Genomic DNA, 26,017 nt, shown 5'->3' with positions numbered 1-26,017 from the left:
AGCTACCCTTTGTAATCAGTTTTGGAGAGTTTGTCATTTTGTCTTGGTATGCTTAGTACTTGCAAACAGACTTTGTTATTCTCTGTTTTATTCTCCATCCCCTCAGGAAACATATATATATTGTATAATTTTTTTTCCCGAAGATGACTTACAGTGCTTTTGGACATTGTACATCAATGGGGCTGAAAAAAAATAGAAATTATTTTTATCTTCAGAAGGCCATGATCCATATAGATCTTGTTGTATTATTAAGTCTCAGCATAAGAGCAACAGTAGGGTTGCTGCATTTTGGGGAGTAAAGATTGTGGACTAAAATGCCCTAAACATCTTGCAAATACATTACTTATTCTATTCCCTGCGCTCCCCAGTTATAGTTAACCCCTATTGAAAAGCTATGTGCAGTGCAGTTCAGGAAGACTCAGCCCACATGATCTACATGTCCTTTCTCTTCTCCTACTTTTGAAATCTGGTGTAAATTTTTATTTATTTTTTTCCCTGTCTTTTTCTTAGCATGTTTGGCTGGATTGGGTTAAATATATTGAGTCCAAATTTGTTTAAAATGGGAGGACTGGGAAGAAATCTCCAGAAGCAAAACACTCTAAAAAGATGGGTTTCCACACAATTCCCTGAAGGGAAGAGATTGTTTGCAACGGTGTTTATTTGTACCTCTGACTAACAATCACTGGTCTGAATTACAACTAAATTAAATATATATATATATATATATATAACACCAAAGTTACACAAAGCTTTGGAAAGCATGCTTTATACCATACTTTGTTATTATTTCTGGAAATTGTGTCAAAAACTGTTGGGTATTTGTTCTTTCTGACATTTGTAGAAATTGTTATGGTATGATGCAATACTCCTGGCTCACGTCCATGACACTGCAGCTTCTAAAATATGTAGACATCTTCACATGCCCAATATTACTAAGTATCATTTAGTTCAAGCCTACTTGAATAAATCATTTCTTAGCTGCTAGAAGTCATTTCTATGTCTAAATGCTTCTTGAGCAATAAAAAGTGCCAGTAAAGAGTCAGGTTGGCATCAGGACTATCTGATTTTACTGCTGGACTTTTTTCAGATCTTTACTCTGAATTCTCCTGTAAGACCTCATAAATGAGTAGTATTATGCAAAGCAGACAGGTACTCATCCCTCCCACCACCAATAGATATACAACTATATCCATGATGAAATGTGTCAGTTACTTAAACAACAATCAAAGACACTCTGGGGGAGGAAGAAGCAAAGCAAGGTGTAATATACTGCTAAAACTGGCAAAGTTTAGTTAACATGTAGCTCGTTCTTCCAGCCTAGAGTACTGGCAGAGCACTGAGGTTAACATCTCTGCTCCAGTGACACCAGTTGAACTGCAAGTGAACATGGTAAGCAAGAAGCTAAGTTCTGTTTCAGGTGGATGGAAGTTATGTCAACATACCAGGCTAATATATAGGGTTGCAGTTCAGCTCTTTGGTGTTACCCATCTACCCTGACTTCCTTTTAAATATGAGCATTTCTTTCAAAATAAAAATTTACATGCCAAGATATAACCCATCTCTACTGTAGAAATTCATTGTTCGGAAAAGCCGGTTTGGACTGACAGAGGTTGGAGATCTCTCTCCTGAAGACATGAAGAAGATCCGCTACCTCTCCTTGATTGAGCTAACAGCCTTCTATGATGCCCTGGGAGTGGAGCTGAAGAGGAACCGTGCAGAGAGGGTGCGGGGACGAGGTACTGTTCCATGGCATCTGTGTGGCAGCCACTTGGGCACTGCTCAGCATTACTAAAAAGATATGTACAAGTCTGTGTTTGCTCTCTTTCATATTTGTTGTTGTTATTTTTAAGAAAATGGTCTTTTTGGAGTCCCTCTAACAGTGTTGCTGGAGAATGATCAAAAGAAGGTTCCTGGAATAAAAGTTCCCCTCATCTTCCAAAAAGTGAGTATAACGTGACCGTCTAAGCCACTAAGATGGGCATTTCCATCATTTGCACTGACACCCAGAACACACATCAGATAAGAAGAGATGCAAGCTTTGCAGTTTTCAAGGTGTCTTCTACAGGTTTCTGTATGTATGTTGTGTTTTGAACACCTCATGACAAAGAGACAATAATTGCTTCTTTTGCATTTTTGCTATGGTGGGGACCTCTTTCCATTTTTCAGTTGTGTGGCACTATACAGTAAACCTTGCAAAACAAATGTCAGGCTTTCTGTTTCCCTTTCTCTTTAAATTAGAGAGGCAGGCAAAATTGTGTGGGTGTGTGCAGAAGTAGCACAAGTGACTGCTCTCAAAAGTTTTAATTTCATGTGAATTCAAACTGCAGGTATTACTTAGCTATTATTTGCAGAGTGGATGTGGTATCTTCTCCTTGAGGTTTTTATGACAAGCTACATGTCATTTATGTAAGTCTTTTGACAATACATTGACATCCAGCAGATGTCTTGGAGACAGGTACACAGACACAAGCACACATACATTTACACAGATTTACAAGAAGTTGACAATACAATAAATTTCAATGTAAATACTTAGGAAAGGGGAAGTGGCAAGGAATGTCAGGGGAAAGACTGACAGATCTTGGATATTTGCATGACTTTGCAAACAGCTTCATGGGTCCTTCCAACCTAGACAATTCTGTGATTCGGTGTCCTCTGTCAAGTTACTGTTGAAAATTAGAAGGATCCAACAGTGAGAACAGAAAGTAGAGCTGGTAGCAAAACTTCAGAGCTATATGAATAAATACTAAGAAAGATTTTTTGTTCTTGTTCATTCTAATTTCTGTTAAATCAAAACATTTTTTTTTATAAAAAATTAGAATATAAAGCCTATTGCTCTATTCACAGAAATTTCAAAATAAAATATCCTGTGATCATTTTCTAATCTGAGTTCTCAGGTCCCAGAAACATATGTTATCTATAATCCATTCCATTGTGCTCTTCAGGGAGAGACTTAAACGTTTCTCTGAGGTTAATTTTCCTTCAAAACACCATTGTGTTTAACCCAGTGTATCTACCCTTTTATTAATACATTTATGTGTTGCTTGTTCTATAGCAGTGCCAAGTCCCAAATCAAGGACAGAGGGGCCTATTGTGTTATCAGCTTTCCGTACTCTCCATATGGTGGATTTCAGGGTCAGGAATATAGAGATCAAATTAGGAAGGCATACTTACATGATCTGGCTTGTTTTCATTAGCAAATTATTTAGAAATGTATCTTTTTCAAGTTAGTTTCAATGAGACCTAGGTTGGAAAAAAAAAAAAAAAAAAAAAAAAAAAAAGCAGTATTTTTAAATACTTCTGAGAATTTTCCTGGGTTTTTCTTTATTTTCAGTTGCTGCTCAAGCTTGAGGAAACTGGTTTAGAAACTGAAGGAATTCTTCGAGTACCCGGATCTGCCTCCAGGGTTAAGGTAGACGTTTGTGCCAGTTTTCTGTCTCCCGGACCACAGCTTCTGTGTCAAATAACACAGTACACAGAAATACTCACTGCACATAAATACTGATGTATGTAGATCAGCATTTCCAGTCCTACCAGTGAAAGGGCAGATTAGTTCCTGGGAACCAATAAATCACAGAGCACGTGGTCTATTGCTTTGCATTTGTTAATGTTCTATATAAAGCATAGACTTGATGTTGAATTGAACTAAACATTGAGCGATACTTTCAGTTTAGCTTTGTCATCCAAAATTGCTGTGATCTTATCTCTTTTTTAATTTATTTCAGAAATCCAGTGTTGTCAAGTTGTGCTGACTTAAGATAAAGATCTTATTCTATGTCATTTTAACCTTTTTGTCATTTTGTTTCTCATTTGTCTTCTGTGATCTTACAATTTCATGTTCCAAGTGAGAGAGTTTTGGCCTGTGTTCATTGTTTGGCAGCCTAGAATGCTGTATTTTCACAGGCTATTTGCAGGCCATGAACACAGGCTAGCTGGTAGCCAATAACCTTGGCTCTACCACTACAGTGCAGTAACACTTGGAAACGTTTCTCCAGACTAACTCAATTCTTATTGAGTGTGGCAGTGTGACCATTCTTGCTTTCTGAAGCAGGAAGGCTCAGTGTGGTGGCACATGCACAAAGACTAATGTTGGGGATTACTAAACACTGATGGCCTGGGTATCGTCAAAAATGACTGTACAAGAAAAAGCAACATCATGTGAAATACACCAAAGATAGGCAGTGGCATCCCAACTCCCTTTGTCTTTCCGGATTGATAAAAGTATTCAGTACCTTGCAAAGTGCCACATCTTGAAGAAGAGAACTCCTAATTTGTCCTGTACTTGTCAGATTCCTCATTTTTTTCATACAAATACTTAAGAGTATTATTTCACACAATCTCAAATTTCTCTGATGTCTCTGGGGAGATTACACAGCAGGGCTGTGCTCTGCCTAATTAAATGACTTTCTTATTCTTTGCATATAGAGTGCTGTGTCTTGTTCACTCCTTATTCACAGCCTTTACCTAGGGAGATTCTATGAGATACGAGGTTATCTGTAACTTTCTTGTACTGGGTGGTAAGTCAAACTGTCCACATAAATGTTTTAAATTATTTGAGTCTTGGCTTCATTTAAGTCTGTCCAACAACCCAACCAGAAAGAGAGAGGTTGTTTTTTTTTTCAAAGTAGATCCAGATTTCATCCTTCAAAGCCTTCATACGTTATTATGACATTATGATTTGAGGGCATTCCAATTTTATTTCAGTCTTGTTTGGAGAAAGAAAAGGCATATGGAAGCAATTAAAATTTAAATTTACTCTTCTGTAAAACAAAGAATAGAAGAAATAAATACAACTTTTCCTCTCTAATCTAGTCTCTAATCTAGTTTGTAACGAAAGCTCCAGTGAACCAAAAATGCACAATAATCTACTGTGGGATCAGCCATGGTAAAAAAATGGCCAAAAAGTTTTTGAAAGCACTTAGATGCATGTGTCTGTGGGTGTGTGTATGCTTCTATGTATAAATATCTCTATATATTCTTGCTTGTGTAGATATATGTACACATATGTGTACGTTTCAAAAATTTTGCTTTGTATTTCTACTGCTTTCTCAGCAGAAAAATGGAGAGTAGTTCTTCTCTCCTCTTGCGATTTTGATAAGGTGAGGAGAGGAGTTCTGTTCCACATTTCCCAGTCAGTTACCAAGAGAAAATTTAATCCAGGTGTTTATATGGTTTATGAGCAAAGGATGTGAACAGAGGAAGCTGTGATAGCCCAGATTACAAGAAGTAAAACGTGCTAGTAAAAATGAGATTGTAACATTATACACAAAATCCTGAATAAGTTTCTATTTCCTTTTGTGCCAGCCATTTCACTTCATTATGTGTGACCATATTTGATATGTAATTTCCTTCCATTCAAGTGAGGCATGGTAAACAAAATTCATTTTTGAAAGCTTTTCTGTCCAAATGGACTGTTTGTTTTTTATTTGTTTTGTTTTGTTTTATTTTGTTGTTGGTAGTGTGGGTTTTTTTTTTGTTTGTTTGTTTATTTGTTTGTTTTTTTGTAGTAGTAATGTACATTTGACAAAAGCATGATCTGAAACCTGAATATCAACTACAGATGTATTTTGTCAAAAACAGTCTCACAAAAAAATAAATAAATAAATTAATTAATTAATTAACAGGCTTCTTATGGATAAGGCAGTGTTTGGCCAGTAATAATTGTGAAAGCTGCATTATTTATGGATATCCTTACATTACAAGAATCTCCTTCAATCTTATTTAGCCAAAAATTTTTTTACAAAGCTTGCATTTTCCAAACAGTGATCTGGGTTTGAAGCCAAATTCTGCTCCTAATAGGAACCTTACTGAATATTTCCCATTCACACACTTATGAAATATTGATTTGTTACCCCCCAGAGCCAAACATACCTTTGTTATAGAGCAAGATGCTCACGTGGAGAACAACAGGATTAAATATGCACCCCAAACAGTATAATCAATTCTGTCTGAACTCTCTCTTGGGCTTTTGAGTGTTTGTTGTTGTTGTGTTGTTGTGTGTTTTTTTTTTTTTTTATCATGCATCAAGTGTAGTTTTTCTGATAATTTGATGATTATTTGGTGCCTTCATTTTCCTACAAAGTGATCAAATTTAATTATCACTAACCTAAAAGAAAATATCCTTCTAAAGACAGGAAGTCAAGAAGTTCAAACCACTTGCTCAAGGCCCCTGGACTAGGATGCCAACAGATTGTCTAGCAATTTCACTGGCAGGAAGAACATGCAATTTCTTTGTGATTTAAGGGTCAAAACTTCTGTACGAGTATTTTAATATGTCAAATATGTCACTGGCAGAGATCTAGTTATAGTAAAAAAATGTAGCCTGCATTGAAAAATATCCCCAGGAATTGGTTGTGTTAACCTGCTCTGAACACACAGCTGTACCAGGACCACTACTGATTTAGGGCTACTTTAATTCAGCAGTGGTGTAAACATGCCTGTTGTTTGTAAAAAGATTTCTGAAGTGATCTCAGATTGCCAGGTCAGAAGCAAGGACTGAAAGTCAGATGTTCCTCTTATCTTTCAGAATCTTCATCAAGAACTGGAGGCAAAATTTTATGAAGACACTTTTGACTGGGACCAAGTGCGAAACAATGATGCAGCAGGACTGCTGAAAATGTTTATTAGAGAACTCCCAAGTCCGCTCTTCACAGTGGAATATCTGCCTGCTTTCATCACTTTAGTGGAAAGTAGGTAGAAAAGGAGTTTGCGTGAACTGATGTTGATAAATTGCAGCAGTACAGAAGTAGAAAGAAAGAAAAAAAAAATCTACTGAGTGGCATAAGCATTTAATTTTTCTGCAACTGTTCCTTTTAGAATGGAAAAAAAATATATGTGTATTTAGCTTATAGTATAGATTCGTGTGAGTGACACAACTGATTATTGTGAGATTTGAACCCTTTGAACAAACAATGGTTGAGCAATACCTTTCATATGTATGCTAATTCACACAAATCATTGATTTCATAAATTAACATTTCTGCAAGGTGCGTTCAAGTCACTTCCTTTTCGTTAATATTCTGTTAGATCTATAATTTTTATTAAAGTTTATGCTGAGGTCAGAATATTCATACAAGATATATGTGATCACAGATGGCTTCAGGCCATCTGTTTTTGTTTTCAGTGTACACACGCTGTCTCATTTGGAGTACATTTCGTTCTTTTCTATTCCAGGAAGAATGCCATAGTACCTTGCAATACCTATTGACTTTATTGTAAATTCACTTGAGCTAGGACAGAGTAAGACTATCAGGATGGTGAATTTATTAGGCAGACTGGTACAGAAAAGTTAGAACCTTTATACAAGGCTGCAGCCATATTTTCTATGTCTCCATGAGGTAGTTTAGAGGGCACAGAGAGGTGACCCCTTGCTGCATCCTTCACATAATTGAGTATGCTCCTTATAAGTCCCAGACTTCATGCAGTGACGATCACTTTCCAGTGTGGTGAAGACTGAACAGGAGGACTGTGCAAAATAAAGTGACTATTTTTCTCAATAATAGACACACTATCCACATCACACCTTTGTTTTTCGCCCAACTCATCTTCCCAGAATGGAAGTGGATGTAAGTTAGTATTCCCTTCCTCTTTTCTTCACACCAAATCATTATGGTATTTTGTAACTGACATTTAGCTAGAGTGCTAGATTTGGAACAAATACTTTTTAAGTTATAAATAATCAATCTCCACTCTATTGACACGAGCATTCAGCAAAATACCCAACAATATTAGTATGAAATTTTTCTGAAAACAAATATCTATTTCAGTTTGAAAAGGTGGAAAGTACATGATCCCTGTACAACACATTCTGACCCAGATATCAGAGGGAATCTGATTAGCACTGAAAAATATTGAGTCCTTGTTATTCAGACAGAATTTTATACAGCCTTGTCTCTGTCTGTGACAAAGATCCCAGATGTTAAGGAAAAACCCACTCATTAAACCAAATTTATATTTGGGAAAAAAGTTGTTGTCAATCAATAGCTAAACATGCTAATCTGAACTGTCCAGTCATTGCTGTGTTTCTAGAACTACTGACCAACCGGTTTTTTAGAACAAAATCTGTAACTGGGATTTGAAAAATGTAATTATTCATGTTCTTAGAAATCTCCAAGATCAAGTTACAGCTCCAAGCTTTGCATCTGTTGATCATGCTGCTGCCTGAAGCCAATAGGGACACAGCCAAGGTAAGCTCTTTGTTTGCTATCACCTGCCATCTGTGGTGCCTTTGACTTCTAAATGAGAGACAGTTTTTTTTGTTTGATTTTTTTTTTCTTTTGTGTGGTTTGTTTTTTTTTTTCTCTTAACAGTCAATGATCAGATGTTGCACCATGAAAGTATTCATCTATGCTTCTTATAATTTCCTTGAAATGGTGATCAAACTCCCTAGCTGTCATTTCTTTTACAAGCAATTAGAAATAGTTACAGAAGGTATCCAACTCCATATGTTAGTAAATGGCTCCCAGACATCATTTATTTTGAAACGTCTTTTTAAAAGAGGGATGTTCCTTTAATAGTTTGGGAAAAGAAGGTTCAGTTCCTGGGAGTTCTGTATGATTGGAATTCTCTAGGTTGAAATTAAAACAGAAGCTGTCCCTAAGGAGTTTGCTTAATGCACCCTGAGGGCTGAAGGTGTTCCAGTTCACAGGACCAGACTGGAGGAGGTAATCCAAAGTAAAAACTCTTGAAATACATGTATATATCTACAGCATGGATGTCAGGGCCTCAGCCTTAGCTGTTTTGCTTCACAAACCCATGCCCACATCCCTGTACCATTCCTTGATACAAACACTGTGACTACAAACATTTGGCATGGGGGGAGCTCCCAGATCTGGTTGGAGCTGTGCCCTGACTCTAAGAGACACGGTCTGGGTCTTTGAACTTGTTTCCACTTAAAGGAAACCTGGGTGAATGAGTTACCAGGGAGCCACAGATGTTTCATCAGGTTCCCTGCTCATCAAGACCCTGCAGGTTCACAACTCAGGAAGAACTCCTGTTGGTTAGTTTAAATCTAGTTGTTGGTTATATAATAGTTGGTTATATAGTATAGTTGTTGGTTGTATAGTATAGTTGTTGGTTAGTTTCAGTTATAGGACCTAAAGGGGGCCTCCAGGAAACCTGGAGAGGGATTATTTGTCAGGGAGTGTAGTGACAGGACAAGGGGTAATGGCTTTAAACTAAATAAAGGTAGATTTAGATTAGATATTAGGAAAAAAATATTTTCTTTGAGGATGGTGAGGTATTGAAGCGGGTTGCCTAGAGAAGCTGTGGATGCCCCATCCATGAAAATGTTCAAGACCAGCTTAGCTGGGCCTTAAGCAACCTGGCCTAGTGAGAGATGTCCCTTGATGACCAAGGTAGGGGAGTTGGAAGTGCCCTTCCACCCCAAACAACTCTATGATTCTATGATTCTATGAAACAAGGTACTTTCTTGTATTTATTCATAGGTGTAGAACGTGAATAAGAACCGCCTTCTAAATGTTTGAAGGTCTTGCCAGTCATCTGTTAACAATGAGAATTATTTCTTGTTAAAAAGTCCATACAGATATGGAACACTATATGTAAAACATGCTATGAGGATGAGGAATTCTACAGGCAGCTGACAGAGGTTGCAAAATCATCAGCTCTTGTACTCGTGGGGGACTTCAACTTCCCTGACATATCCTGGAAGCACAACTCAGCCCTGAGAAAGCAGTCTAGGAGGTTTCTGGAGAGCGTGGAAGATAGCTTCCTGACGCAGCTGGTTAGTGAGCCTACCAGGGGAGGTGCCCCGCTAGACCTTCTCTTCACAAACAGAGAAGGACTGGTGGAGGACGTGATCGTCGGGAGCTGTCTAGGGCAGAGTGACCACGCAATGGTGGAGTTCACTATTCTTGGCGAGGCCAGGAAGGGGACCAGTAAAACCGCTGTATTGGACTTTCGGAGGGCTGACTTTGAGCTGCTCAGGACACTGGTTGGTGGAGTCCCTTGGGAGGCGGTTCTGAAGGGCAGAGGGGTCCAGGAAGGCTGGGCGCTCTTCAAGAGGGAAGTCTTAATGGCACAGGAACGGTCTGTTCCCACGTGCCCAAAGACGAGCTGGCGGGGAAGAAGACCGGCCTGGCTCAACAGAGAATTGTGGCTTGATCTTAGGAGGAAAAAGAGGGTTTATAAGCTTTGGAAAAGTGGGCAGGCCACTAAGGAGGACTTTAAAGAAGTAGCGAGGCTGTGCAGGGACAAAATTAGGAAGGCCAAAGCTCATCTGGAGCTCAATCTGGCTACTGCCGTTAAAGATAACAAAAAACGTTTCTATAAATACATCAACACAAAAAGGAGGACTAAGGAGAATCTCCATCCTTTACTGGATGCGGGGGGAAACTTAGTTACAAGAGATGAGGAAAAGGCGGAGGTGCTCAATGCCTTCTTTGCCTCAGTCTTTAGCGGCAATACCGGATGTTCTCTGGATACCCAGTACCCTGAGCTGGTGGAAGGGGATGGGGAGCAGGATGTGGCCCTCATTATCCATGAAGAACTGGTTGGTGACCTACTACGGCACTTAGATGTGCACAAGTCGATGGGGCCAGATGGGATCCACCCAAGGGTACTGAGGGAACTGGCAGAGGAGCTGGCCAAGCCGCTGTCCATCATTTATCAACAGTCCTGGCTATCGGGGGAGGTCCCAATCGACTGGCGGCTAGCAAACGTGACGCCCATCTACAAGAAGGGCCGGAGGGCAGACCCAGGAAACTACAGGCCTGTCAGTTTGACCTCAGTGCCAGGAAAGCTCATGGAGCAGATCCTCCTGAGAGTCATCATGCAGCACTTGAAGGGGAAGCAGGCGATCAGGCCCAGTCAGCATGGCTTTATGAAAGGCAGGTCATGCCTGACGAACCTGATCTCCTTCTATGACAGAGTGACGCGCTGGGTGGATGAGGGAAAGGCTGTGGATGTGGTCTACCTTGACTTCAGCAAGGCTTTTGACACCGTCTCCCACAGCATTCTCCTCAAGAAACTGGCTGCTCTTGGCTTGGACTGGCGCACGCTTCGTTGGGTTAGAAACTGGCTGGATAGCCGGGCCCAAAGAGTCGTGGTGAATGGAGCCAAGTCCAGTTGGAGGCCAGTCACTAGTGGCGTCCCCCAGGGCTCGGTGCTGGGGCCGGTCCTCTTTAATATCTTCATCGATGATCTGGATGAGGGCATCGAGTGCACCCTCAGTAAGTTCGCAGATGACACCAAGTTAGGTGCGTGTGTCGATCTGCTTGAGGGTAGGAAAGCTCTGCAGGAGGATCTGGATAGGCTGCACCGATGGGCTGAGGTCAACTGCATGAAGTTTAACAAGGCCAAGTGCCGGGTCCTGCACCTGGGGCGCAATAACCCCAAGCAGAGCTACAGGCTGGGAGAGGAATGGTTGGAAAGCTGCCAGGCAGAGAAGGACCTGGGAGTGATGGTGGACAGTCGGCTGAATATGAGCCAGCAGTGTGCTCAGGTGGCCAAGAAGGCCAACGGCATCCTGGCTTGTATTAGGAACAGCGTGACCAGCAGGGCTAGGGAGGTGATCGTCCCCCTGTACTCAGCTCTGGTGAGGCCGCACCTCGAGTACTGTGTTCAGTTTTGGGCCCCTCGCTACAAGAAGGACATCGAGGTGCTTGAGCGGGTGCAGAGAAGGGCGACGAAGCTGGTGAGGGGCCTGGAGAACAAGTCCTACGAGGAGCGGCTAAGGGAGCTGGGCTTGTTCAGCCTGGAGAAGAGGAGGCTCAGGGGTGACCTTATCGCTCTTTTTAGGTACCTCAAGGGAGGCTGTAGAGAGGTGGGGGTTGGCCTGTTCTCCCACGTGCCTGGTGACAGGACGAGGGGGAATGGGCTTAAGTTGAGCCAGGGGAGTTTTAGGTTAGATGTTAGGAAGAACTTCTTTACAGAAAGGGTTGTGAGGCATTGGAACAGGCTGCCCAGGGAAGTGGTGGAGTCACCATCCCTGGAAGTCTTCAAAAGAAGCTTAGATGTAGAGCTTAGGGATATGGTTTAGTGGAGGGCTGTTAGCGTTAGGTTGGAGGTTGGACTCGATGACCTTGAGGTCTCTTCCAACCTAGAAAATTCTGTGATTCTGTGATAGAAGAGTGGCTTTAATTATTACTAGGCTTTTATACTAAAATAGAAATGATGACAAAAATGAGTGTGTTTCTACTTGCAATCTATAATGAGATTTTAGAAATGTCTCCAACACATTTTCTGTTTTGTAATCCCTTGGTTTGTAAAAATGTTTCAATAACAATGTCAGGGTACAAAGATAGTGGTTTTAATGTTGTTGTGTTGCAAAAGGACTCACTGGGAGACCCCAACTCTAACCACAGCTACAATCCATCCTACTCAGTCACACAAGTAAAATTCGAATAAACTGCCCAAAAGGGAAATGAGTTTCCTTTGAGTCTGCCATGCATGTGCAGAAGGGACGTCAGAGAATAACCACTGAATGCTTCTTGCGTTCATTATCCCAGAACAAAAGTCTGGGGGTTGCTTGCAGAAGTGCCTCAGATTATATCACATTTGAAGAGAGGCTGATCACCCTGATTATGGTAACATATAAAGTCTTGACCAGTTAGATCAAAATGGACGCTTGGAAACCTATTAAGAAATTAATTATTCCAATGCAACATCTTTCTATCTTTCCTCTACTACAGGGTTCAGAGCCTTACCACAGATACTGTACTTGACTTTGGGATTTGGGATTATGCTCTAAGTGGTACATAATTTATTAAAGTATATTTTGCTGAACTACTTCTCTCTGGTTGATGTTGTAACTGTGACAGCAAGAAATCCAAAATAGAATACAAAAGCCCCTAAATTTCACTTCCAAGTGCAAACATTGCAGCTTTCTAGCCATATAGGTCGTGCATCTGAAAATGCTCGTTTGAGTGAAATAATTTGTTTGAGCATAATAAGTGTTGTTTTTCCAGGCCTTTTTACAGTTCCTGAAGAAGGTGGTTGCTAATGAAGGGAAGAATAAAATGAATTTGTGGAATGTTTCTATGATTGTTGCACCAAACCTCTTCATCTACAAAGGGAAACGTGCAAACCAACAAGAAATGCAAGCAGCTGCCACCACAGCACATATTGTGCGGCTTTTAATTCGGTACCAGGACATCCTGTGGACAGTGAGTGATGCTGGTTCCCTCTTTATGGTTCCAGTACAGGGAAGGATTTTGCTGTATACAGCAGAACTGTAGAAAACAGACTAAACTGAGCTTCTTTCTGAGGAAGATTTAACTATTTTACATATCTAGAATGAGATAAAGTGGCAGGTACCTCTGGGAGCAGATTTACCTTGCCTATCTAAGACATTCCCTTTGCATGAATTGCCCTGTAGAGGTACCTCTCCCACAGCAATTATATTGGAGAATTTATAGGAGAACGATTTAATCTAGATGCCTAGGTGAGATATCTACACTAGAATCAAATGAAATGACTGTTTGAAGTCTAGTCTATAAAAATATGGGCCAAAAGTATATACTACTTGCTAGACTTCTGAAAGTTGGTGTGAAGATGATGACAGTCTTAACTCTTTTCCTCGTGAAAAAGGGAAGCTATGATGTGGATTGCAAAGGCAGTTTCCTAAAAAAATTCCTACCATGGCAAACCACTAAAAAGATTGAAATGGAATGAAAGATGAATTACCAAAGGTGTGTTGTTGGAGGGAAATGCTAAACCCATGTATCTTGCGGTAATAAATAGAGCTTCTGATGCATGAAATTTGGTAAATTTTTGAAGACCAAACACCAGTTTTATGAGGGGGAAAAATCAAATATTTATTCTCAGCTCTGTTTTCCTCCCTTTAGGTGCCGTCCTTCCTGATTTCCCAAGTGAGAAAAATGAATGAGGCAGCAATAAACAACAGCAAGAGGCAGCTGATGTTTGACAAAGGAGTGAGAAAACTTCTGAGGAGAAAGACCATGGAGCGGGAGAGACCTGAAAGACCAGAGGTGTGATAAAAATATACCATATTAAAATGTCAGCTTTAACTAACATCCCTCCTCTGTTATCTCATAAAAGCTTCTGGAGTGTGGGGAGGAAATTCCTACAGAAGTGTTATAAAGCTACTGCTTCTTTAAATATGTCTTCAGATTTTATTTCTATTCTAAGTGCTCCCATCTGGGGTGAGTTAGACCAATATCAGACCTTCATTGTATATTTTAATAGAGAAAAACAGTATGAATGAAGGTATTAGAATAGTGGATTTTATACAAACATTTAAAATAAAAGTCCCTTAACTTTCCAGTCAGACAACAGCTTGTATATTTTGCCATACAAACAAACTGATTCCAATTCATAACATTCTGTGATTCTGTGATTTGGGAGCTATCTTGAAAGATGTGCTTCCCGTCCCAATATTTTGATAATACAAAGCACTGGGGATTGATTGAGAAAAGGTGATGCATGCAGAATGATTTTTGAAATTTCCAAGTTATAAACTGTTACACGTGATGCTTTTATACATTTTGTAAGAAAATGATCATATGTAGATGGTCCTTTACAGACCTATAGATATTCTATAAATGCATGGATCTGTAGTTGGGTAATATGATGGTCCATATTAGTAGTTGCACTTACCCATGCTCTGGCCCAGAACACTCGATATTCTCCTTGCAAGTTTTGGTTTTACAGCTTTGCACTAACTTCCTAAGCAAAAAGAAATTCCAGCTGGCCCTACATAGACACCAAAACTTGGTCTAAATTTTAAGCATCTGATGAAGTAGTTCTCAGGTCTCTGTTCACCAGATAGTCAGAGGAAAGAGGTGGATACCTTGGACAACTTCCAGAGCTCCAGGTCCAGTTCAGGCTTAGGAAAGTCTGATACAAAGATCTCCCTCTGGTTATCTTAAAGCCACCAGCTTTTCTCCACCAACTGGATGTAGTGTTTAAGAACTTACTTGAGGAACACTACTTCAGCAGACACCTCAGATGAACATACTTGTTAAGTGTAACATATAAACCAGGCAACACGGCAAGTTGTGCACATCTGTGCAACATATGCAGTCCCTATAGCAGATTTCATGTGGTACCACCATGTAGTAACTACCTTTGGCAACCAAACTAGAGGGCCTTTACATTCTTTCACGGTGATCTAAAAGAATGGAGATTGGTGAATTACAAGAGTAAACAAGGAACTGGTTGAGGCCCCTACAGATATCAGAGAATAGGCTGGAAGGAAAAAGGAGAAGACAAAGTAGGAAGGAGTGGTATTAAGAGATTGTGAGAAATAGAGAATAAACCACCCAACACAGACAACACAGAAATTGCAAAGGGAGCATTTGGAAAAAAAATAGAAGATATGTATGAATGGTGAATACATGCTAATTCAGCTTTTTGGAGAATTCATTTGCTTGCACTGTCTGAAATATGCTGTGAGGAGGATATACGTTTATAACGCAGATACAGACATAAGTATTTGTTTAAAAAAGAGGTCTAGGTTACTTTGTGCCAAAACTGTCCTCACTCTGGAGGGAGCACAGTGAAAGCTTCTAAGGAGAGTGCATTACTGTAGCCCCGCACCTTTGGAAAGACAAGTTCATTGATCGTAGTAATTGGTTTTGCATCTAGTAAAAAGGAAACTAACCTTGGCAGGTAGCTGAAATATGAAGGGTAAATTGGAAGCAAACTCTGTTTGGATAACTGAGTTGAATTTTGAGAGCACTTAACACAAACCCCAGGTCTCAGATGTCCTAAATTACACAGCGGCAGAGACTGGAGAGACTATTGTGCTCTGCTCAGCATGGTATTAACTGGATTAGCACTGGAATGCAAACCTTGCTAATTGATTTATCTTCCATTAATCATGGAAGAGTGCATAAACTTCATAGATGATTGTTTGAACCCTACACAAGGTCAAATTGCAAATTAATGGAAACCATATGGTACGTCAATATTTTACTATACGTAAGCTTCGATATAGCTAAAGCTCTAGAATGTGGAAACAGAACTGGATCTTCATGCATTGAGAGAGTTTCATCTTTTAAGGGAAGAGCAGGCATTCCTAAATTCATTTTTATGTATTTTTAAATAAGCTGTTGATCCACTAAACAATGTTAAGAGAATAACTTTAAAAATCTCAGATAACAACTTGACTCAAACTATTATTGCAAGCAATTAAAATTCAAGGGCTGTAATTTATTCTGCACTTATTTCTGTGATGTTTGCCAAGGAACTTTTGTCTTTGCGTTGTATCTTACCATACAGTATCTATAAATGTGCAATTATATGATTATAAAATTGTTTTTTGGATAATTAAATGAATCTATGCCTGTAATTTTTGCAAGCAACCTCAAAAGAGTTGCAGAACTGCTTCTAATCGGAGTTACAGTAACATGTGCCTTAGACTTACTCTACTGAATATTCACTTTAGGGAGCTGTCACTTTTCCCCCATACCTACAGTCTGACATACCCGAGGGGGTGATAAGAGTTTATGCTCCACTGCATTCAAAAGTCTCTATGGCAATTCAACTCAACAGCCAAACAAAAGCCAAAGACATCCTGGCTCGATTCCACTGTGAAAACAGGTGGGTAAAACAGAACATTTTGTTTTTCCTGAACAGTAATGCCAGAACCATTAACGAATAGATTGTCCCCTTTTCAGAGACTCATTGTGTTACAAGAATTCTTTTTATATTCTAAAATTGCTAATTCATGGTTACATCCGTCAAAGAAAATTTAACCACTGATTTTATTCTTTAAAGTTTACTTAATAATTGGCTCCCACACAGAATCAATCTGCCCTCTGTTTTGCCACTACCAGAAACATATATTATATAGGCTTGCCACATAAAGAATACAGAGATTGTCTTACATCTGTCCATAAAACGTTGATGATTTTATTTCTGTAAAGTAATAATTGTTAACAGCTATGGGAAATGGCAAATTGTATTTGAAAGCCTTTCCTACAGAATCTTCCAATGTTAACACATAATTCTATTCTTTAAATAAATAATAAACAGTATAATAGAAAGCTTAGTTAACTGTGACAGTAAACTGCCTCTGCAGCAGATATATTCTGCTTTGTTTGGTAGAAGTCCATTTGATTAGTAAATTCATCAGAGAAGGGAAAAAATATCAATTTTCTGCTTAATATAGATGACAGTTGATAGGGCAGAAGTTATAACACAAAAAGCAAACTGAACCTTTTTTTCTCTCCTAGCCATGGATCTTCACAGAACATGAGAGGCCAGATCCAAAGTTTACATGAAGTTGGAGGAAACATAGGTAGGTCTCCTATTTGAAAATTGAACTCCGAATGTCCTTAGCCTCTTAAAACATCACAGGTCAGTACTGTTTTCACACAGCTGGGTCTTTCCTGCACTCCAGTCCATCTGCAGGAAAGGTGTCTGATCTACAGTTGTTAAAATCAATCCAAAGATGCCTGCTGACTCCAGCATGACTGGAGGAGCACCCTGCAGGATAGAGTGACCTGATGGCAAGATCTCAGCAGGACTCCTTATGATCGCTGTCGTCCTGCCAAATTCATCTGACCTTTCACTTACCTCTCTTGCACTTACAATTGGGCATTTTTCCATGGTTAAGAGATCCTTGGTCTTCCTCTTGTGAACACATTCTACCTCACTATTACATCTTTTCCTAAAACACATTTCTGTTTCTTCCTCACTGTGTGTAAGTGTTAACCTCCCAAAATATAAACACGGAATGGAGAATTCAGCCCCTGCCTATATGGGTGTAATATATTTGTATTAATACGTGTACTTTATTTATATTATGAATTCCTTGCAGTAATGATTTCTTTTTCTTCTATGTTCCATGCAGTGACATTTTTGTAATACAAACAGTGGTTTGCCGCCAAAAAAAGGTCAAAAACCATATTTTAATTTGATATTGCAAATCCTTACTCTCTCCTTTCTCTATTCATCTTGAAATTCTGAATGATCGGAGTCTTATCAGTTGTCTGATGAGACTCATTACTTCTAGGTTCAGCTTTAAACAGTTTCTATAAAATTATTACAGAGCACCACAGACTTATTTCAATGGTAGTCAAGAACCAGTCTTTTTTATTGCTATGTTCATACAAAGCTTAATTTGACTACTGGTTTGTTTTGCCTGGTTAAACAGGATGGCCAAACGATGCTAACACAGGAGATGATCCTAAAGACTTTTTGAAACAATCCCAAGTATTCCAACATGTTCTTGAAAAAAAAAATCCAGACATTTACTTTGTATATATTTTTGTTGGTGGTAGTGTGTTTTGTTTTTAATATAATCCTAGATGTTCCAGGGTGCCTTGTTCCATCAATTCATTTATATTGCTTTCACTTGAATAAGATCATCAGGACCCTAGTGACATAAGTAGCTGGACAAAAATTTTACTATCATCATTTGTGTCACAGAGGCATAACCTCACCAGTTAAATTGCTTCATAACCCAGCATAAACCCAATGTAATCCAACAAATCAACTTAACTCAAGCATTTATTGCCTTATTATTCAATTAACAAGCACCAAATGCCTCTTTTAGTGTGAAAGGCAAATTGTGGCAAAGGCAGCAGGCACTTCCCAGCCAGCCAATGCTCATTTCCCGTCACCAGTCAATGAAACCCTCAAACTGCCAGACTTCAGACCTTTTTTTTTTTTTTTTTTTTTTTTTTTAAACTGGAAACTTTAAACAGCAACTGCCAGAAACCTTTATATAGTCTGTATTTGTCTTTGTGAGTTCCTACATAGATGGGAACATGATTTACAGAGTTGCTGTTTCAGTATTTAAAAATAGCACAGAAAAAAAGTTACAGAGGTATAATTCCAGTCCAGTAAATTGAAAGAAATAAAAAAAATATATCCTGTGTCACTTGCTGTAATAGTGTTGTTATTAGTTATAGAGAAACCATAATATTTGTTTAACATTTGACTAAATGCCTCATCCATAACTCTGCATAATGAAAGGCATCCTGCCTGGAAGTGGAAGTGAATTATGAATCTCACTGAGAAAATCACTGGCACATTTACCAAGGCCCCTATCTGTAGCCAGAAGACATTAGCTTGACACACAAAACTCACTATGTGCACATCAGAGATGCATTCAAGGACATTTCAACATAGCCCTATCCCATTCACTAAATGCGCTCAAAGCATGATATGATTCACAGCTGTCAATTTTTGTTTCAGGTCAGCACTGTTTGGATCCAGACGCATACATGTTAGATGTTTACCGTGCAAATCCTCAGGCAGAATGGGTGATAAAACCAAAAGCAAGCTGAAGCACAAAGCTGCAGCGTACTGGACGAAGGCCAAATGGACAACTGTGATGCCTGTCATTTTCAGAAGCTCTTGCCTTTTGCCAGAGATGAAAACAAAATGGTAGCTATCTACAGGATGTTATTCCTTCCTACCATACTGTCCAACTGATGTTGATCATATACTACTTTCGGTATAAGCATCGTCACTCCAGTTTCTGGCCAATTTGAAAATAACACATCAGTTAAGCTTTTGTATGGATTGTGCTTGTGCCAGTTGGCCCAGGAGTTGAGGTAGACAGACCAAGGTACGGAGGCACTGACAACAACCTATTGCATAGGGAGTTGTTCGTTTCCTGACCTGGCATCAGAAATTGATCTTTGGAAAGGAAATAATCCAGTGGCATCTGAGGATGCATGAAACACTACCGACCACAGCATAACACAGAAGCATCACAGAGACATTCAAGAAGGTATCTGTCAAGCATGGAACAGAGGTGCCTGACCTGCAGCAGTGCCAAGACATAGCTGTGTGACAAAATCAAATCTTTCTGCTGAAAGTAAACCTGTGCAGTGTGCATTACTGCAATATTTACATCTCTCAATCACTCCTCATGAGTACTTGGTGCTGGGGGAGGGAGGGAAGGAGGCAAGGGGGGGAACTACTGTGTAGACAGCTATACTGTTTTATGTATGTGCCACTGTATATATAACTATCAGTCTTCTGAAATCATCTGTCTGGATCTCATTACTGCATGCATTTGTAGCGCCACAAAACATTTTCTCCGTCCTTCCTCTGTGAGACACACAAGCTTCAGGAGACGAATACTAAGTGAGAAGGGGCACATCCCCTGGCTCTATCTTTTACTTGATACACTCAAGTAAATGAGTGTAATGCCACACACTATGTGTTATGCGTTAATGCTGCCACTTACAGACACCAATTTTTGTTAAATATTATAGTTTCTTAATTTGTAATCTAATTATTTTCTTTTGTTTATTTTAGCTTTGTTGTGTAAGCAATTTTTGTACTATTCAGCTACATTGAGAAGAAAGATCTTTGTCCAGACCTTGTATAACACAGCACGGAGAAGAAAAAGAGCTTCCGATGAGCAGAGGGATTTAATACTCGTTTAACATTGGCATACTAGGCCCTTAAGACCACAACCAGACTAGGCCCAGTTCTGCTAGGGTTTTTACAAATACGTAGCAAACTGCAGCTACTTTTACAGGTTGCATGCAGTCTATGAAAATACATAGGATGACAAGAGAACAGGGGGCTGCAACTGCCTTGGAAGTTCAGCATAGCAAATATAAGACAGGATGTCTAGTTGGCAGCCAGTCACAAGGATGAGCATCCTTCCTCACCTAATCATCTTGCTCTGGGCTACACTTTATATAATCAAAGCATGTTTGTTAAGTAGGAAAATCACAAGTGTCCATCAAACAGAAAGTATTTTTTCATCTTTGTCTTAGAAAAAAAGTGGGAACTAACACTTTCAACACCTTCAGGGACACCACAATGTCCTTGTCATTACATTAATTAATGTATTGCACAATGAGTTCACCCTCAGTGTGATCAGTGGGTCTTGTTCATCATCTGGATACACAGATGAAACAAAAGCTGGTGCTCCAGTTACCAGGTACCAATGCAAAAGTCTTCTGAACCAGGTTTTCCATGAGAACATAAAGTACATTGTCCTACAGAAAAAGCCTGCAACCTTGTGATGGTCTGCTGAAGCTCTGTGATGATGATTTTCATACTTAAGAAACCCTACTCCTGGTTCAAATTTAATTGTGTTCTCCCATAGTTAACTTTCTTTGTCAGTGTTCAGTGAATGAAGTCAACATCTAATCTGTAATTTTACCAGCAACAATAATGTCTACAGAGTGCAGATCGTGCCTGTTTTTCCTTCTTGAAATTAAAAATGATAAAATTTTGCAACAATATTTTTTTTGTTTACTTTAGAACGGTGTAATTCTTGTATTTCTAATTTGTTTTTCATAACACTAATGGGTGCATAGTTGCAGCCAGGCTAAGACCAGGACCATTGTATTATAACATACACTGCTTATTTTGACAACTATTTATTTTAAATATATGAGAGAGATCTGTGGTTTGCTTATAGAACTCAGCATTAACGTTTTGTCATGTGCTTCATTCTTGATTCCCTTTACTTCCCTCTGTGGCCATGGAGAATTCCTTCTGCTATGCTGCCCTCCTTTTTTAGCTGTAAAACAGGACTAGTACTTTCCTTGTAAAGGTAATGTGAGAATTAGTTGGAGTTAAATGCTGCACTCACCAAACTCCATGAGCAGAGCAGGAGTTATAAACATCCATTTAGGAAGGACAAACTCAGCAAAGGGACTTTAAGTGGAAAGTGCTTTGAATACGAAATGCATAATAGAAATGCTAAGCATCATTGTATTTATATCCAACGAAAGAGCTTTTATGACTATACAGAAAGCCTGAACATTAACTAGAGAATCTGAAATGTCATAGCAAACAAGATAACTCCTTCTACAGTACTTTCAAACACACTGACTTTCACTTTCACCGTCTTGCCCACTCCCTTCAATCTGTTCTCAATAGCTATGCAAGGGAAAGAAAGGTACAGAGCACCTGTGTTCAGGCGGTTACTTACTTAGCATGTTCTGGACCCTGAATTGAGGACTCCATCAAAATGGTTTCCTCAATTTCATAGTACTCTGCATGGGATAGAAGGGGTTATCTTTCACTTTTTACCACTTTGCAACTTAGAAAAGACAAATATGATGTAGTGAAATCCATTCCATGAACAGTTGTTTCACACTAAAGTTGCCTATAACTTTGTCAGACATGCATGTTAGCAGATGAACTAGATTCTGCATACAGTGCCCAGACTACTACAATGTGGCCAAATACCTGATGTCTCTGAAACAGAATGGTAATTATTATTATTATTTTTTTAATACAAATGGACCTAATGACCCATGTGTACTGTGGTTAATACTGTTACACATTTAAGTTGTTTTGTGGTGTTGTGGTACACTAACTTGAATTAATATGCAGCAGACAAAGTGAACAATCTCGACAAAATTTATAAATGTGAGATTTCAACCTAAGGCATTAGATTTCAAAATGCTAGCAGAGGTAGCTGGAATTTTGCTCCTCTTGACAGCAGTTGAAGTAAAAACAAAGTTATGTTGAAAGCCATTAATAAGAAAGTGGTAGCAAGAAGGAAGAGACTTGTTCAAAAATCTCCAAAGATGCCTGAAGCGTTTATATACTCCAATTTATATATTCTGTGGTTCTACAAAGACAACTTTTTGCATATCAACACATACAGAGAGAGAGAGTATTGCAAGAAGTAGGCATCAGAAACAGAGTAGAATGCTCTAACCTGTTTATTCAGCTAATGTCATCATAATGTGTGCGTGTGTGCAAATGTGTCTGTGTCTGTGTATAATAAAAACTACCTCACTCTCCATTTTCCAGTAAAAAAAAAAAAAAAAAAAGGTTTAGAAGTTCAATATTCCAAAACTTTCTAATATTAATTTCACCTCTCCATTACTCTTTTACATAGATAAAATGCTTCTCCTTATAAGGGGCAGTATTTGGAAATTATCTAAAATATACATTAAAAGACATATTTGAGGATATGGATAAAACTTCATCCAAACCATGTTGCCTCAATTACTGTTTGTAATGTGAACCTTATTTGATCACATCCTGGGGTTAACAGACAACAAACATTGTTTCAGTTTTTATTTTCAATTGCTTTCCAGTAATGTGTATCTTCTCTGGAAAATAATACAATGCCACTAATCAAAGCAAAATGTTTGCATGTACGTTTCCCTTAAACTCCTCATTATAATGTTAAGTGTTTTGTTGAAGTAAACCCATGTATTAGTGTATTTGTACAGCAGAATGTGTCCATTGTATTGTATTCATGTCAAAAATAAAAGCAGTAACAACAAAAAAAATCTTCAAAGTGAAACACATGGTTTTCTGATGGAAGCAGGTGACAGAAATTGCAAAAAGGTGTGGTGAATCTGTCTCAAAGGCAATTCTGTTGGTACACCACCTGAACAAGTACACAAAAAGATAAAAGACCACATTCTGCCACATTTGCTTAAGTGGAGGACTTTTGCTTCAGGAGGTTTTCTCTTGGACTACTCCAATGCACAAAACAAAATGACACTACTTATAATCCTGCCTCACTTAAATTAACAACAAAGTACTTTAGGTTTCATTGGAGATGGTATATTTTAAAACTACCATAAAATAAGCAGAACGATATTGACATTGGAAGGAATTGTAAACATGCATGGAAAAAGAAAAACAAAATTATGAGGCACAGACAAAAACTCTGCTGGTTCAAAGACAAAAAGGAGAGGGAAGTGACTTATAAAGAACTACATTTAGTATAGACTCATCTGTAAGTACCAGACACGTTTCACCACTGGTCAGTGATCCAGTCAGTTGATGAGTACACATTCTTACTTGAGTCAGATTCAGCATGTAGCCCCCAAGCTACACTTGGGGAAGTGTATGGAATTGAAGCGTCATTTTAGAAAGAGAGGCAGGCATAATAAGAAAAGAGAGAGAGAACTGCTGTCTGGCCTGCTAATTAGGACATGGAAGGTGTTCCTTTTCATCCTGTAAGAAATACTGTTTTCCCAAGAAAGATGCATTAGTTCTCTTTGCAAAAATACACAGTTGTTGCCAAAGCAAACCCCAATGGTTTCTTCACCAACACTGTATTTCACGTGCTTCTTTGTGCTGGGGAGTTGCTTCTTGTCCTGCCTAAGATAATGTGGCTTATGGGGGCCAGGACTGGATATTAAGCAGAAGGAATGGGGATCAGAGTTACCATATAAACTATAAACAAGGAAATTCTATTCTTTAGACTCTGAATTTGATACCTTCAAAGTTATGCCATTAGTCTCCTGCTCCCCCTGCTGGCACTTGTACATTTCACTTCATAACCTTACAGCTCTTTTTCTTCCAATTGAAATATATGAATTGCTGAGCTACATGAAATAATGCAGTTTATTGTAGTTTTATTACATGATCCAACATTATTGCCGGTTTATAAAATGACCAAGACACAATAAAATGAAATACTGTCAAGTAATCAAGAGAACACATATTGTAAACACTGATTAATAAAAATTCCCAAAAGAAAAATACCCAATTAACGCCATTAACATTGTAGTAGAGGTATTTGTTGTTTAGAAAAATTCTAGTTAAAATTCAGACATAGAGCTTCTTACTAAAAAAGATGACCTGAGTTGGAAACAACCAGAAAAAAAAATAAAATCAAAGAGATGCAGGTTCTCACCAAAACCTTCTTTTCATTACAAAATGAGAATGAAAAATAACAGATCAACAAACAAACAAAAAATTAACACTCTCTAATCCAGACAGGCTTTACTGCTGTTCAGTGCTCATCCCCAGGGCAGGAATGAGGAAAGACTCCACGCAGGTCAAAAGCTTTGCTGAAGTCAAACAATTCTGCCTGTTGGCCCTTGTTCAGCACAAGGTTCCTCAAACAGCCATGGAATGAGCTCTTACTCGTGAGACAGTTTTGCTTCACGTCACCTGAAACCAAATATGAAATATGTAGAATATATCTCCAATGAAATGAAACAACACAAAGATCCAGGTTACTATTTCATAGCTTCCCATCCGTCACAAAACAGACAGAAAAAAGAAAAAATAGAGGAGCACCAAGTTCCATTCATGATCTTAATAATAATAAATCTTGATAAATAATTAATAATAAATAATAATGAATCTTAATAAACTTATCTGACTGATCCCAACCATAATTGTTTATTTTCACAGTGTACCCTCCCAGCGATGACTTTTCTTCTTCTACCGCATCGTTTGGCTTTGGCAGAGGCTGATTCTTGATTTCTAGCATCCCACCATGGATGGGCATTGTTGCCTTCAAGCATTAGCCATGCACTGGGACAACTTACATGTATGCAGGAATAAATTGCCCCAGGGGACAATGGGAGATTAGAGTGAGGAAAAGAGAGGAGAAAGCCATTTTACATGCGTCTTCCAAGTAAAAATTGTATCAGACAGAATATGAAGCATCAGCCGAGCTATACACAGTCATAGATTGCATTTACAAATAAAAGGCGGTACAGAATTCAACTCTTTTTTCTTTAAAACCTGTGAAAAAATTCACTCTATACTCTGTTCACTCTGTAAGACTAATTAAGATCCAGTTAATTACCATTAATTCATTTTTCATAAAGAACCAAAACCTTGTCCAACTGAATGCTCTGTAACATTTTAAGGTATTATCCCTAAAGCTTTCCAAATATTTAAAAGCTGAGTTTGCCCTTGAGATTTCATCACTCTGTTTTCACACAAATGGAAATATTTGAACTGACAAACTGAAACAGCTGTTTTGATGGGCATTTGATGCTATGTTTAAAGGTACAGAATATTAAAAATGATACAAAGCCTACTCAGTAATGATGTGATTCTTAAAAGATAATAAATAAACATATTTCTATATGCCTACAAGAAGGCTAAGCTCATGATCATCCAAATTCAACCCTCTTAATGAACAACTTCTCCTGGTTCAAATTATCAGCTAATGAGTTACACTATTCAAACAATTCAATTATATATTTTTTGTGTTACTATCTATTTATGTTGCCATTATACTACGACTGACAAGCAGTTAAATCAGAAGGAAACACACACAGAGTGAGGGAGACATATATGCATCTGCTTCAATTTGGCTTTTGCATGCACAGCCCCTGACATTGAACATTAGCAAAAAATAAAGCAGATAAAAGCACTGTATAACCTT

General features: G+C 38.7%; 2 protein-coding genes across 5 annotated transcripts in view; one reads left to right on the top strand and one right to left on the bottom strand.

Annotated features, from left to right (window-relative positions):
- ARHGAP28 (Rho GTPase activating protein 28) overlaps positions 1 to 19,926 on the top strand; it is a 77,105-nt gene extending 57,179 nt beyond the window's left edge. For all 4 annotated transcript variants that reach the window (XM_084508165.1, XM_084508164.1, XM_084508166.1 and 1 more), the window contains 10 exons: positions 1,571 to 1,736; positions 1,851 to 1,942; positions 3,335 to 3,412; positions 6,527 to 6,689; positions 8,104 to 8,186; positions 12,927 to 13,124; positions 13,806 to 13,949; positions 16,370 to 16,524; positions 17,160 to 17,224; positions 19,129 to 19,926. In XM_084508165.1, coding sequence (XP_084364291.1) covers positions 1,571 to 1,736; positions 1,851 to 1,942; positions 3,335 to 3,412; positions 6,527 to 6,689; positions 8,104 to 8,186; positions 12,927 to 13,124; positions 13,806 to 13,949; positions 16,370 to 16,524; positions 17,160 to 17,224; positions 19,129 to 19,220 — 1,236 coding nt within the window. In that variant the 3' untranslated portion in view covers positions 19,221 to 19,926. The remainder of the gene's footprint in view (positions 1 to 1,570; positions 1,737 to 1,850; positions 1,943 to 3,334; positions 3,413 to 6,526; positions 6,690 to 8,103; positions 8,187 to 12,926; positions 13,125 to 13,805; positions 13,950 to 16,369; positions 16,525 to 17,159; positions 17,225 to 19,128) is intronic.
- Positions 19,927 to 22,557: 2,631 nt separating this feature from the next.
- Positions 22,558 to 26,017, bottom strand: part of LAMA1 (laminin subunit alpha 1) — a 104,267-nt gene continuing 100,807 nt past the window's right edge. Inside the window, exon 63 of the mRNA XM_084508163.1 lies at positions 22,558 to 24,783. Coding sequence (XP_084364289.1) covers positions 24,623 to 24,783 — 161 coding nt within the window. The 3' untranslated portion in view covers positions 22,558 to 24,622. The remainder of the gene's footprint in view (positions 24,784 to 26,017) is intronic.

This window comes from Aythya ferina, assembly GCF_964211825.1.
Source record: "Aythya ferina genome assembly, chromosome: 2".
NCBI classification, from domain to species: domain Eukaryota; kingdom Metazoa; phylum Chordata; class Aves; order Anseriformes; family Anatidae; genus Aythya; species Aythya ferina.
This window is presented reverse-complemented; position numbering and strand designations above follow the sequence as displayed.